General features: G+C 46.6%; 1 protein-coding gene across 4 annotated transcripts in view; it reads right to left on the bottom strand.

The window, feature by feature from the left end:
- LOC146353025 (ovostatin-like) overlaps positions 1 to 14,164 on the bottom strand; it is a 71,864-nt gene that overhangs the window by 32,612 nt on the left and 25,088 nt on the right. For all 4 annotated transcript variants that reach the window (XM_084835477.1, XM_084835475.1, XM_084835476.1 and 1 more), the window contains 8 exons: positions 13,707 to 13,824; positions 8,761 to 8,890; positions 8,458 to 8,567; positions 5,870 to 6,028; positions 5,346 to 5,576; positions 3,917 to 3,971; positions 2,166 to 2,314; positions 1,022 to 1,171 (listed from right to left, as the gene is read on the bottom strand). In XM_084835477.1, coding sequence (XP_084691603.1) covers positions 1,022 to 1,171; positions 2,166 to 2,314; positions 3,917 to 3,971; positions 5,346 to 5,576; positions 5,870 to 6,028; positions 8,458 to 8,567; positions 8,761 to 8,890; positions 13,707 to 13,824 — 1,102 coding nt within the window. The remainder of the gene's footprint in view (positions 1 to 1,021; positions 1,172 to 2,165; positions 2,315 to 3,916; positions 3,972 to 5,345; positions 5,577 to 5,869; positions 6,029 to 8,457; positions 8,568 to 8,760; positions 8,891 to 13,706; positions 13,825 to 14,164) is intronic.

Raw genomic sequence — 14,164 nt, 5'->3', positions numbered from 1 at the left:
GTCTTAGTCTACACAAATATTTATGTAGACTAAGACAGCGAAAAATAAGGAACGCAAATGGCGGCGGCCGTAGCTGCTGCCATTTGCGTACGCATTTTTTTTTTTTTTTACCCAGACGTGAGAAGCTACGTAAGTCTTTACGTAGCCTATCATGTCTATGGAGAAAAACAAAAAACACAGACTGCAAATGGCGGCAGCGGCAGCTGGTTGGAAGACCAGCCGCCACCGCCGCCGAAGCCGCTGCTGGAGCTGCCGCCATCCGAAACATCTGCCCCAGGTAAGTCTTGTCCCAGGGGGGATCCGCAGGGGGCGGGGGGGTGGCAGGCCGTTCCGCGATGGATTTCGGGGGGCCGAATGCACTGGCATTCAGCCTCACCAAGATCCGTTGCGGAATTCTCTGACATCCCTAATATTGCCCCTATGCTTTCTAGACCTCCTCTCCACCAGAACAAACGAACAACAGAATTCAGTATTAACTCAGCTTCATCCACCGGTACCAACTAACAATAGACTTTTATTCAGTATTAACTCAGCTGGAACTTATCAGGTGAGAACTTTGAGTAATTTTCTTTTTTGCCTTCCCCCATCCCACCTCAGAGAATATTTAACAAAGTGATCACCCCAAATTTTCTTCCCACAAATGGGGCAGAGAATTTCAGGAGACCATTTATATGGCTGCCCAGTAAATTATGTTCCCTGGGCAACTTGAAGAAAACAATATTAAAATGCCATTATCAAAACACTAAAAAGCAGCATAAAAATGGTTATTTCTGGTGTAGGAAGATCAATTGATAAGACAGTAAGACATGACAAACACTGAGATGCACAGACAAACAAGCTCCCAAAGAGAATGTGGTATGCAACCTAAAATCCCTCAAAACTATAGAACAGGCTGCATTTTAAAAAGCTTTCTCTGAGGTTCCCTCATGTTCCCCCTCTTCAAGCTCACACACAGGGTTGGAGGATTCCACCTCCACTGAACGGTGACCCTAATATTCTGAATGGAAAATGTAGGGCTTACACGCTCAGGGGACAGATCATCTCCAGGCCTCAGAAGCAGGACACTCTTATCCACAGCCCGCAGGGCACAGAAGGAGTTGGCGGATGCTTCGAGGTAAAGGCCGACATTGGAGGCTGGCAGTACTTGCTTCTCAGAGAACTGCAGGCTGACCTGGAATTGAACAGAGACATCAGATCACCTTCAAGCGTCCTTCAGAAGCCAAAGATTTGACTGTCTGTTTCAAATTTATATGAGCCTCGTGTGGCGCAGAGTGGTAGGTGGCAGTAATGCAACCGAAACTCTCCCCACGACCTGAGTTCGATCCCAGCGGTAGCTGGTTTTCAGGTAGCTGGCTCAAGTCGACTCAGCCCTCCATCCTTCCAAGGTCGGTAAAATGAGTACCCAGCTTGCTGGAGGAAAGGTAGTCATGGCTGGGGAAGGCAATGGCAAACCACCCCGCTATACAGTCTGCCAGGAAAATGCCGAGGAAAAACGGCATCCCTCTAGGGGTCAGTAATGACTCGGTGCTTGCACAAGAGGAACCTTTCCTTTCCTTCAGATTTATATGTGAATAAGGAGAGCCTTATTGCGCTCTCCATTTCCTGGCCATATGCCCGTCTTTCTGTCCATTCTCTCCCAGTTTCAGTTCTACTCACAGCCCACCCAGACTCCTCTTTGGCCTCTTACTCCCACCCGCATTCTTCGAGGCCAGTCCCTCTTCCAACTCTTCCTCCCCTCGGCTCTCCTGCTTAACTTTGCTGGCTGCTTCCTCCTTCCTCCCCTGCCTTCTCCTTTCCCAGACATCTGTGTTTTCTGCCCCTCCTTCACTAGGTCCTTCTGCCTGCTCTGTGACACTAGGGGGCAGCCCAGCCATCACTTCTGGAGGCTTTGTCTCCAGAAACATTGCGTATTATAACATAGTTTAAAAGGAACACTTTCAACATTGCTTCTGATAACGTCCTAAGCTTTCATGCTGGAGTCAAAGGTTAATGTTAGAAGCACATGTCCATACCTTCTTTAACACTGCCATTTATCCATTCCACTTCCAAGAAATTACTAATATTTATTTCATTTTTGTGTGCTCTTTACCACTGGAACCAGGTTAAATGCAGAGATATGAACAGAAACACATTCTACTAGGGGGAAGGGGCTGATCCATTCTTACCTTGTTTCTGAAGCACTTTTCGACCTCGAACGAGATTCTGTCAGCAACCACCTCACCATGGGGCTGCAGGGAATAAACCAGCAGCCGCGCTCTTGGGGCTAGCTTCTGATCAATGTTCAGTGGGATCGAGATGGTGCTGTATTGTCCAGCTGTGGGGAAGAACATGAAATTAAAGGAGGAGTCAGGAGAATAGACCGAGAGAAGCTGATTAGCCAGTTTATCCTTATTTATTATTAACATTTATATACCACCTTATTTGCTAAAAGCCATCAAGGTGGCACACAACAATTTAAAACAATAGGACCTTAAAACAATTTTAAAAACCCTTTAAAATAGTAACACATTAAAACAACTACATAATTTAAAAGCCTAGATTAAGAAGATGCATCTTCACCTAGACTGCTCTGTCAAGCTTTCAGAATCGCACTGTACTTCCTTTTTACCAGTGGGAGTAACTAGCCTCCCTTTCCCCATCATTATGCACTTCTCTGCTGTTGTGTTAATTCGCCTCCCCAATGTTGCATTACTTTGCTTCTCTGGGAGCTTGTCTGATCCTCGCGTTACTTAGCAGCTTCTCTGATGTTTGCTTTACTTCACATTTGCTTTACTTTGGGGTGTGTCTGATTCTTACCCATTGGTTTGCTTCCCTGCTTCTCATTGCAGTGCTTTGCTTCCCTGATGTTTGCAGTAAAAACGGCTTGGAAGCCACAACTCTGTGACAGTTTGCTGGAATGGGGCAAAATTGGGGTGGTGGGGTGGTCTACAGAGGGGTGGTCTTCAGATGTTGCACTCAAGAATCAGGGATTTTGTCTTTGTCAGGCAAAAGTGCACACATTGGAGAAAATGTGGTGGGAGCAATAACTGCGACAGTTTGCTGGATTGGGGTGAAATTGGGGTGGTGGGCTGCTCTCAAGGGGAGCCTTCAGATGCTATACTGGATAATTGGGTTGTTTCTAGAGAATTGTGAATTAGTTACCCTTCATTCATAATAATGTGGTAGCAGGGGGGAGCCTGGACATGGGTTGGGAAACAAGCCTCTCTCCTTGGTTGAGCAGCCCCTGCCAGGTTGATGACATTCAGTTCTGCTTCCCCAACCCAACCTGGAAGTATGGTCCTTTCAAGAGCTGTGTGACCCATGAAAACTAAAATTTAAAGGTATGGTACACTCAGCTTTTCTTGCTTCGTGTGCCCCTGATTCCATGAAAATCCGGATAATACTCCAATGCACTTCTCATTCCATTGTCGTGAAGATTTCCACCCCCCACCCCAGGTCTTTTAAGAAAGCTGTGATATGGTCCTGATACTGTGCAGCCCAGCCTAACTAATGGTGAGGGACAGTGTGAGTTGTAGGCCAAAACATTTGGAAGGTCACAAGTTGCTCAGACCTGCACTACAAGAAAGCTGATCATGGAGACAGATCATAGATAAGTCTTACTAAAACTCTATCTTGCCCTTGAAATTCCTTAGATGCTTCACTTAGGGGAGGAGCCTCAACATTTACCATGAAATGTTGTTGTTATGTCAAAATGAATCGAAGTTCTAATTCTGACTGTTATTCTTGGAGTTGGACTATATGACCATCAGTTATTGTGACTAGATAATTCTCACCAAAAGATTTATAAATGGTGTGAATTTTAAAGAGAAATGTCATGCTAGGAATCACTCTGAAGGCCCAGTGCTTGTTTGTGTCTGCCAAGATAGTTGTACACCTTCATTTCTCCACTCACTGCTAGCAAAACTGGACCACCTACCCCTAATGCTGATTTGCTGTTTACCGCTGTCAACAATTTTGCCTTTGGTCATCACCTTTGTGTAAAAAGAAACGAAGAAATGAGGTTATAACATGCTTTGTTTCGCTATTCCAAAATGTTTTATCTGAGTGAAATAATTCTATATTTGGGAGGAATGTTCATGGTCATAAAACCATTATGGCATAGTTAGAATTAGCTAGAAACAGATTCTCAGCCAGGGGCCCCTTCTTCTCCATTCAGATCTTGCGTTCCAGGATTCCACTGGGCACTGTGAGTGCTTCTCTGTGATTCCCTGCCACAGCATATTCTTAGTGAGGGATGTATGTGTTTCACAGATTGTCAGGCACCTTTTGTTCCGCAGTCCCCGCATCAACAGAATGGGGGGGGGGGAGTTCCTGAATTTGCACATATTTGCAAATTCCCCCAAATGCACAAAATTCTCCAAAATGTGTTTTTTTTCCCCACTCTTTAGCCTATGGGGAAATGCACATTTTGGCTGTTTTTTAAAAAAAAATTGCATATTTTTTGGCGATGAAATTTGTGCAAAATTGGGAAAGTTAGAAAAATGGTCTGCAAGTTGGCGGAATCTGCCTGACAGGGGAAAAGCTGGTTTGCTGCGGAATCCACCAGTCGGATTCATTAAAATCTGAACTCATTTGGTTCCATTGCAGATTTCTCTGACATCCCTACTCCCAATACTCCAGCCACATCCCTCCCCTGCCCCACTCAGCAATGCCGATGCAGTTCAACCCCAACCCGGACCCTTCTAGCTAATCTTGGTGTCTCCAGTACAGCACGTGTGCAGCACTATGGCTTGAGGATGCTTCAAGACAAGGGTGATTCTCTTGTTCCCCACTCCTTTAACCAGCTCAGTGCTGATTTTTACTAGAATTTGTGTCTCAATCCTCATTCCATCCAGCAGCCAGAGGGAGGGGCAAGAAATATTTAAAATATTTCTATCCTGCCCTTCTGCTGAGAGCAGACCGCCAAGGCCCTCTCCATGGACCCGACTAGGAGCAACTGGCACATAGCTCCTCCCCTCCTAACATGGTCTCCACCAGTGGCTACTCCTCTTGGCCATTCTGTAGCTTAAATTCACCTGGATTTGCTTGTTTTTCCTTCCCTACCCATCTTCCTTTTGTCCTAGGTCTGTTAAATTGTAACTCATTCTGACAGAGCCCTGTTTATTTTATTCTTTGTACAGCACTTAAGACTGTCCTAAGTCTTTTGCACATTAATTCGTGTATCAGTAATACAAAGAAGGTTAGTGGTCTGTCTGATGATGCCCATTTCTCAACTCACAGTCTTTAGTGAAATGCTACCTGGACTTGTTAAACTGCAGGCAATTCCTTACTTGATCTAACATTCAATAAGGGTTAAGAGCCAGCAAAAAGGCTGTGGCAAAGCAATGTTGCCTTTCTGCACCTACAATATAATGGAAGTAAACTTTGGTTGGCTCCACATCCTCATACTGATCTTCATTCAGGATATAGTGCACAGTGATAGGTTTTTGCTGTCCACATGGCAGTTTCTCCAACACTGGTTCTATCTTCACATAGCTGTCAGTCCGGGAGAAAAAGCGGTGGATGTAGTGAATGCTTTCTGGTCGGTATGTTTCCAGCCAGCCATAGTCAGTGCACTGATCTGGTTGATAGACAGCCTGATGAGAGAAGGGCGGGAAGAAAAGCAAAACATACCAGAGGGTTTACTTAAGCAGAGCATCCAGCAATCACTGTGGAGAAAGACGAGCCCTCTGGCAGGGTTTCCCCAAAGGAGGTGATCGGTCACTCCCCAAGGTGGTTCCACAGACATAGCTGCAATGCATGTCTGGGGGTGGGCAGTAATGAGGCAGCAAGCACACGGCCCTGACCCAGCGGAGCTGCTGGCAAAGGACAGCTTCTTTCTTGGTCGTGTTCCCCCACGTGCCCCACTCCTCAGTTCTCAGTGACTTACTTTCAGTTTATAACGAGCCTCAAAGAGGTTGGAAGTCTCAATGGAAAACAGAGCAGAGCCATCCTTGTCCGTGGTGTAGTTAGCAACAACATCCCCATCGAGCTCTAGAAAGATGAGTCCATTTGCAAGTGGCACTCCATCCTCGTCTCTCAGCCTGAACTGAGGGGGCAAAAACAGGTCCAAAATATTCAGGAAGCGTGTTCAGGGACAGTGCTTAGCACTGGGACAGGCATGGCTTTGTGGAGACCCATGGTGGCCTAGAAGTAGCGATGGACAGATCAATCCATTTCCAGTCCATGTCGCATTCACGTGTGTTCACTTGTAAATCTGTTCAATTTTGTTTCGTATTAATCTTTTCTAGATGTATTTAAAACACATTTTCCCCTCTAAGTACACATTTCTAAATGTATTTCTCTCAATACACTTATTTTAAAATGCATCCTGATACATACAGAGAGAGCGAGAGAGAGAGCGAGAGAAAGAGAGAACACCAAGAGCTGCACTGGAACCTTCAGGAATTGCAAAAGCCAGTGAATGACTAAGTTTTAATCTCTACCCTTCTCCAGGTCAGTACCCACTGGAGTTCACAAATATAGAATTCCTCAAGCATTCCTACACAGAACTACAATGGGATGCCAGACACTGACCAGGCCATAGCTAAGCCAAGCCTGTGGGGGAAGGGAAGAGGAGACCTGCCCACTACTGCTGGGCTGGTAGTCATGGCAGCAATGGCTGGAAACTGTTGTGTGCAGCTGGCATGGATGCCCTGTTGGATAACATCATCCACCTGCATCAACATGTCTGAGGTATGATCCAGCCGTGTGTGTGTGTGTGTGTGTGTGTGTGTCTATATCTCCCATTGAGATTAGTGGAGCTTCAATGTGTATAACAGGAGCAGAATTGTCCTCCAGCCCTTGATGCTAGTGTGTGTACACACATGCGCAATCCGCATGGGTGGGCCCTGATTCTCGAAGTTCAGCAGTTTATTAGGGTGGCCAGGTGCCCTCTTTTACAGAGACAATCCTTTATTTGAAAGGCTGCCCTGTCCAACTCCAGTTTAAAGGTAATGAACCACAAGAACCAGTTAGTACCTGGACAGCAGACTGAACAGGCAGGCACAGGTCACCTGGTCACAGTCTTCCTCACAAATGGCGAGACCTACTGTATCTCTATTTAATTCATAACAATTATTTCTAAATTAGCATCCTTATGTATGAATTAGCATATGCAAATATTATGCTGTCCTCTTTTTTGGTGATCCATAAGTGGCCACCCTATTCTTTATAGGAAACTCGGAAATATTGCACAGCAAATGTATCTGCTCTTCTAGTCAGCATTTCCTGGGTGAAATACTGTCCCATGTATTACACTAGTTAAAGCTGCTTGTTGTTATTACATTAATAGTACACTGAACAAGTACAGCGGTGCTTGGCAAGGCAGTGTTTGCCAAAACTAGACAAACACTGATGCTAACGGCAGATTCAGAAGACTCCCCTGGTTCTGTTCTTTTATTATTCCAAGTGATCACTCTGCTCTGCATTGCAGTGCTCCTGAATTCCAGTTTAAACAGAAGACTCTTAAATTAACTCCAGTTTTGGAGGTTGTTTACTGTAGCTTGAGCCTCGTATGGCGCAGAGTGGTAGGCGGCAGTATTGCAACTGAAACTCTCCTCACGACCCGAGTTCGATCCCAGCGGAAGCTGGGTCCCGGGTAGCCGGCTCAGGTCGACTCAGCCCTCCATCCTTCCGAGGTCGGTAAAATGAGTACCCAGCTTGCTGGGGGAAAGGTAGCCATGACTGGGGAAGGCAATAGAAACCACCCCGCTACAGTCTGCCACGAAAACGCCAGCGCAAGCGGCGTCCCTCTAGGGGTCAGTAATGACCCGGTGCTTGCACAGGAGGAACCTTTCCTTCCTTACTGTAGCTTGCTGTTCCTTCAGTTTATTTGCATCTCTCCTCCCTGCCCCCCCCCCCCGCTCTGGTACTGGTGTGAATGCATGCATTGATAAAAACACTGGGGGTAGTGGTGGTGGGACACAGTCTTGATGTGAATGTGCACAGGACTGCATCAAAATTCTTTTTGTGCGACTTCCTGTGCATTGGTAAAACACCATATAAAAATCTTGATGCAATTATACAAATTAACAAAGCAGGTTGTTATGGCAATGTTACCTTTTCCGCAGTGTTTTATCAGCACTTGCACGTGCACATTAGTAGTGCTGAGGGGAGGAAAGACATATGTTAACCGGAGAAAGTAAAAGCCAGTAATGAACTGTGAATGGACCACACCGTACAAAATTCAGAAATAAAAAATGGAGCAATGGATGGTGAAATGCCAAAAGGATAACTACTGTCAAAACCTGGCCTGTATAAGAAACCTAAGCAAACCTGTCCATGCGATGAAGAACAATTTTTTTCAGCTGTCTCTCAAGAGATTTATTAAGCAGCCTTCCAAGTTGTTACTTAGCACATTCAGCTAATTGGCTTCTGGCATCTGGGTGAACGTGTCATGAGACTCTTCAGAATAAGACATTTTCTCATACTAGTAAAACTTTATTCCTCACAGATTAGATCTTCCCAGTTTCTTACCATTCCGGTGAAAGGAATCCTCCTTCTATAGTATGAATCTATCTTCTCAAATGTTACGGTTTTCCTTGCTTGGTATACAGAGATGTAGCTAGAGGCTGAAATCTGGATGCCTGTGAGACACATAAAAACAAACAAACCTGTAAGCAGCTGTTTTAAAAGCAAAAAAGCCTTTACAACATGTACAGGAGTGATGCATGGGACACCCAGAGGGGCCTGTTCTCAGGACAACAACTCTTGCAGCTGTAGTTTAAGGACTCCCCATTCATAACCAGATTCTGTCACGCCCTGTTACATAACCATTACCTGTTCCAGTCTCTGTGACAACTCCTTCCACTTGAAGTGACAAAAAGAAAAAACGATCCACATCCAGATTTGCATAAAGGTGGAACGCTTTAGTGCTGATCATTTTGGAAATACAGCCATCTATGCCCAGCTGAAAAGGGAAGAAAAACTGGTAAGCACGCTGAATTCCAGAGAAGTCATTCCATTAGTCTGTTGTAGCGAAAACAATGAAAAAGCTCAAAGACTAATAACGTGATTGTGACATAAGCTTTTCTGGGCTACAGCCTTTTCATTGGATGTATGAAGTGGTTTTGTACGCTGGTGTGTGCACACACAGATACATATAAAAATGAATGGGTGAGAGCAAGCAGGGGAGAGGGGTGAGGGAAAATTTGTAAACCTGGTAGGGCTAAAGAACCATGAAATACCAAGGGTAGCAATGTGTGTGACACATTTTTGAACAAAGCCCAAACATATACAAAGCAAAATCAGAATGACTGATGGATGGCGAGTTGCATAGCAAGCAAGAAAATATTAACACCGAAAGAGAAACAATTACTTTCTGTAGTGAGAAAGCTATGCCTGCCAGTCACAAAGGATTCTGAATTCTAGGGGCTGTATCCAGTATTAGCCCTACTTACAGCAGACCCATTGAAATAAAAGGGATTCAAGTTAGACTAACATTCGACACAACCCTGTAGTATCAAAAGGTGCTAATGTAATCTGATTCAGCATTAAGTTTAGCAAGTATGATACCTGTTCATTAGAAGGCCTTGAGAAATTCTTCCTTGATCTTATCCTTAAAGATCAGGCTTACAGGGTCATTGTCAGCTACTGCCCACCTAGCTGTCTCCAGAGACAGTTTAAAAAAACCAGTACAAAAAGTGCCAAGCCTGTTGAAGTGCTTGTCATTATTCACTCTCAGCCTCTTACAGTGCAATCCTATACATGTTTACTTAAAGGTAAGTCCCAAACAAGTAAAGCATTGCACCTTGATGTGCACAAGAGAGGATCAAACATTCATTTTAAACTTTGTCAAAACAAATACACCAAATATGTTTTTCCCTAGTACAGAATGGCAGTGGATGTATTTTCATTGATTTTTGTTTAATTGTTGGTGGGGGTGGGTCTTGGGGGGGGTTGTTGTGTTTTTAGGAGCGGGTAGCCTGCCTGATAGGTGGGAGTGAGGGGGCATGTGTCCACTTGATGGAGGCAGTGGGGGGAGTGTTGGGGGCCAGAATACACAGAGGCTGGGCGGCAGGCGCTGGCAGAGCACTAGGGGAAGGCCATGCCAGGTAAGGGGAACAAGGGAGAGATGTGTAATGTCTGTCCCCTGTTCCAGGCCTGTCCAAAGCCAAAGAATGGCTGGAGAAGACTCCATCTTCTGTCCTTTGTTTGCTGCTCTGCAATGCCAGGTCTGTTACCCAGAAAACATCCCTCATCCATGACATGATTCAGGATGTGGGTGCAGACCTGGCATGTATTACGGAGACCTGGCTGGCTGAGGCTGCTGCTCCAACTCTTGCGGCCCTGTGCCCAGTCGGATTTTTGTATGCACAGCAGCCGAGGGTTGGGGATCAGGGAGCGGGAGTGGCTGTTATCTACCAGGAATTCTTGGTCTTCACCAGACCAAGTGAAGTCTGGTGAAGTCTCCAGGAGACCAAGATTGCTGAGTGCATGTACTGGAGGTTGGGCCCGAAGGGCAGTCTGGGGATTCTGCTCATATACCGTCCACCCCGCTGCATGACTGACCCCCTGGCTGAGGTGCTTGAGGTGGTCTCTGATGTGCATGTGCAGTCCCCTAACTTATTGGTGTTGGGGGACTTCAATGTACATTCGGAGGCCATCCTCACAGGAGCACCTTGGGATTTCATGGAGACCATGGCTTCCTCCTGGGAGCTATACCCTATTCCAACTGGGCCCACCCATGTACCTGGTCATGAACTAGACCTTGTGTTTGTTTCTGGAGAGGCGGGGAGTGATCTGGAATTTGGGGGTATATCCACCTCCCGCTTGTCATGGTCAGATCACTATCTGGTGACGTTGGACTTCTCGGTTCCACAACCCCTCCACAGGGGTGGAGGACCCACTAAAATGGTCTGCCCCAGGTGTCTTATGGATCCGAATGGATTCCTGAACACGCTTGGGGATTCTCTGGAGCACGGAAACGGCCACCCGGTTGAGACCCTGGTGGGTGGCTGGAATGCCGCAATGACTGGGGCATTAGATTGGGTGGCTCTGAAATGCCCTCTCCCGCTCAACAGGGTTCAAACTGCACCATGGTTCAATCTGCAGTTACGAGCTCTGAAACAGGAGGTGAGACGGCTAGAGTGCGGGTGGTGGAAGTCGCACTCCAAAGACTATCGGACACAGGCTGGGACTGTATCTTCAGCCTATCACATGGAGATCAAGGCAGCAAAAAAGGAATATTATACTGCCTCTATCCCGTCCGCAGAGTGCTATCCCAGGAGGCTGTTCCAAGTGGTCCGGAGCCTGGTCGGTCCAGTAGCTCTGGAACTGCTGGAGCATTCTAAGGCCTCCTGTGAGGCCTTGGCAAGGCACTTTGCAGATAAAATTGATCAGATTAGGAGTGTTATTCCGTGCGCTGTGGATACAGTTAGTGAGCAGGAGGCGGTCTGTGGCACACCAGTTTTGTGGGATTGGTTCCAGCTTCTTCCTTCTGATGAAGTGGACAAGGTGCTTTCATCTGTAAGGCCGACCACCTGCTTACTTGATCCTTGCCCACCTTGGCTCATTATGAGCTGCAGAGAGAGGCTGGGTGAGGGGATCAAGGTGGTGGTGAACGCCTCCCTTGAGTAGGGAGTGATGCCATCAACCCTCAAGGAGGCAGTGATAAGACCGCTCTTAAAGAAGCCCTCCTTGGATCCCCAAGTCTTGAACAACTTTCGCCCAGTCTCGTATCTGCCATTTTTGAACAAGATAATTGTCCAAAATTATCTGGTGGCAATGGTGGTGGCGATGCAGTTGAAGGCACACTTGGAAGAAGCCAATTATCTAGATCCATTTCAATTGGGCTTCAGGCCTGGGCATGGGACAGAAACAGCCTTGGTCACCTTGGAGGATGATATGAGGAGGGCTTTGGATAGATGTGAATGCTTCTTCCTTGTTCTCCTCGGCCTCTCAGCGGCTTTTGATACCGTTGACCATGGTATCCTCCTGGACCGCCTGGAGGGGTTGGGCAATGGAGACATCATATTATGGTGGTTCTGGTCCTTCCTCTCTGGCAGTACCAGAGGGTAGCACTGGGAGAGGAGGTTTCGGACCCATGGCCACTCACTTGTGGGGTGCCACAGGGTTCCATCCTCTCCCCGATGCTATTTAACATCTGTGTGAAGCCGCTGGGGGCTATCATCAGGAGGTTTGGGGTGCGGTGTCATCAGTATGCAGATGACACGCAGCTCTACCTCTCATTCAAATCTTCACCAAGGTTGGCCGTAGAATCCCTGTCCAAATGTCTGGAGACGGTGAGTGGCTGGATGGGGAGGAATAAGCTGAAGCTGAACCCTGACAAGACCGAGGTACTTTTGGTGGGAGACAAGAGGAGGCTGGGGGGATGTCGACCTGGTGTTGAATGGGGTATGGCTACCCTTGAAAGACCAGGTCTGCAGCCTGGGGGTCATTTTAGACTCCCAGCTGTCCATGGAGGCTCAAGTGTCAGCTGTGAGCCGGACAGCGCTGTCCCAACTCCATCTGATATGGAGGCTGCGCCCCTACCTTCCTGACCATCTGCACCCATCAGTAGTACGTGCCCTGGTCTCCTCTCGTCTAGACTACTGTAATCCGCTCTACGTGGGGTTACCCTTGAAGAAGGTTTGGAAGCTGCAGCTGGTACAGAATGCGGCAGCTCGCCTGATTAAAGGTAGCCGCCAGCGTGATCACATCACTCCAGTGCTGAAGGAGTTGCTGGCTACCAGTTGTTTTCCCAGCCAAATTCAAGGTGTTGGTTTTGACCTTTAAAACCCTATATGGTTCCAGCCCGGCCTATCTTAAGGAGCGCTTCCAGCAACACCAGACAGGCTGCTTAACAAGATTAGCCTCGGATGGCCTTCTGTCTCTCCCATCAGCCAGGACAGCTAGGCTGGTGAGGATGAGGGAGAGGGCCTCCTCTGTGGTGGCCCCCACTCTGTGGAACTCCCTCCCTAGGGAACTCCGCCATGCATTGAAAACTTGGTTGTTCAGGCAGGCATTTGGGGTGGGTTAGGGAAATTTTAGAAAATGATGTTTTAAAGTGTAATTTTACTGTTTTAAAACTGTTTGTATTATTGTACATTGCCCAGAGTGGCCAGGTGACCAGCCAGATGGGCAATTAAGAAATTTAATTAATAAATACATACATACATCCAGAAGCAAAATGTACCTACAGTATATTCAAACTAGGCCTAATTGTGCAAATGCAACATTTCGTGAAACTTACATTTAATGGTGGGCCTAAAGTTTGCTAGTGAATCTCATGCTTTGCCCACTGAAATTGGCCAACTGCTTGCAAGCTACGTAGTAAAATTGGGAGTTCTACTATAAGTCTTCTGTGGCCAAACAACTAGTAGTCTTTTTCAGAATAGAACTGTCCTACGGGCTTCATTCTGCCAACATGCCATGCAGGAAAGCACTATTAACACTAACGCACTGAGGAACTGCACAGACTGTCTGAGATAGGCTGTATCTATGTTTAAAGAATACTTCCATCATGGCAGCTAAATAACCAAAAAAAAAAGAAAAAAAACTGCACACATTTGAAGCAGGTGAGGAATAGTATTTCTGATAAATCGTGTAGCCATAATCAAAAAGATGGGAGAAAGCATCCTTTTTCTTTCAATCTATGTCCAAACGTATCCTGACCAAATTCCAAAGGCAGCCCAGTTCTGTTTTCATTTTACCTCCAAACACTCCACAGTGGCCTGAACGACCAAAGTTATAGGAAAGCAGTAGTTGCCCTGTTACAGTTGTACCTCTGCACTAATAGCTTCACAAATCCCATTGGAATCTCGATTGCATCTCGGATGGTAATAGCGTTGTCTGCACACTCGGAGCTGGACTCTCCCCTGGACAGGCTGGCCGTAGGTATATCTAATAGGAAAGAAATAAACCAATACAAACAGTTGAGAGAGGGAAAGGTGCAGACCATGTTTCAAGTCACACCCTAGCCACAGGTTCAATGAGTGGCCTCAGACAAGCTAGGGAGGAGAGGGACCAAGTGGTTCTTCTCCACAAAGATCTGACAGTAAGCAGAATTGCTCCATTCCACTCCATCAAAGCCCAGGTTTCTGAAATCCATTCTGGACATTTCCAAAGAGGCCTAGCAAGCTTATTTGGTTTGGGGAGTGTATGAGGTGGGGGGAGACATCCCTGGCCTGAACTAGGAGACTACCTCACACCCTCCAAGCCTCTGGTGTTACTGGCATGTGTT

This window comes from Heloderma suspectum, chromosome 2, assembly GCF_057233095.1.
Source record: "Heloderma suspectum isolate Gila_16-S chromosome 2, 16-S_ref, whole genome shotgun sequence".
NCBI classification, from domain to species: Eukaryota; Metazoa; Chordata; class Lepidosauria; order Squamata; family Helodermatidae; genus Heloderma; species Heloderma suspectum.
The sequence above is the reverse complement of the archived record's forward strand: the minus strand, read 5'-3'. Positions and strand labels throughout refer to the sequence as shown.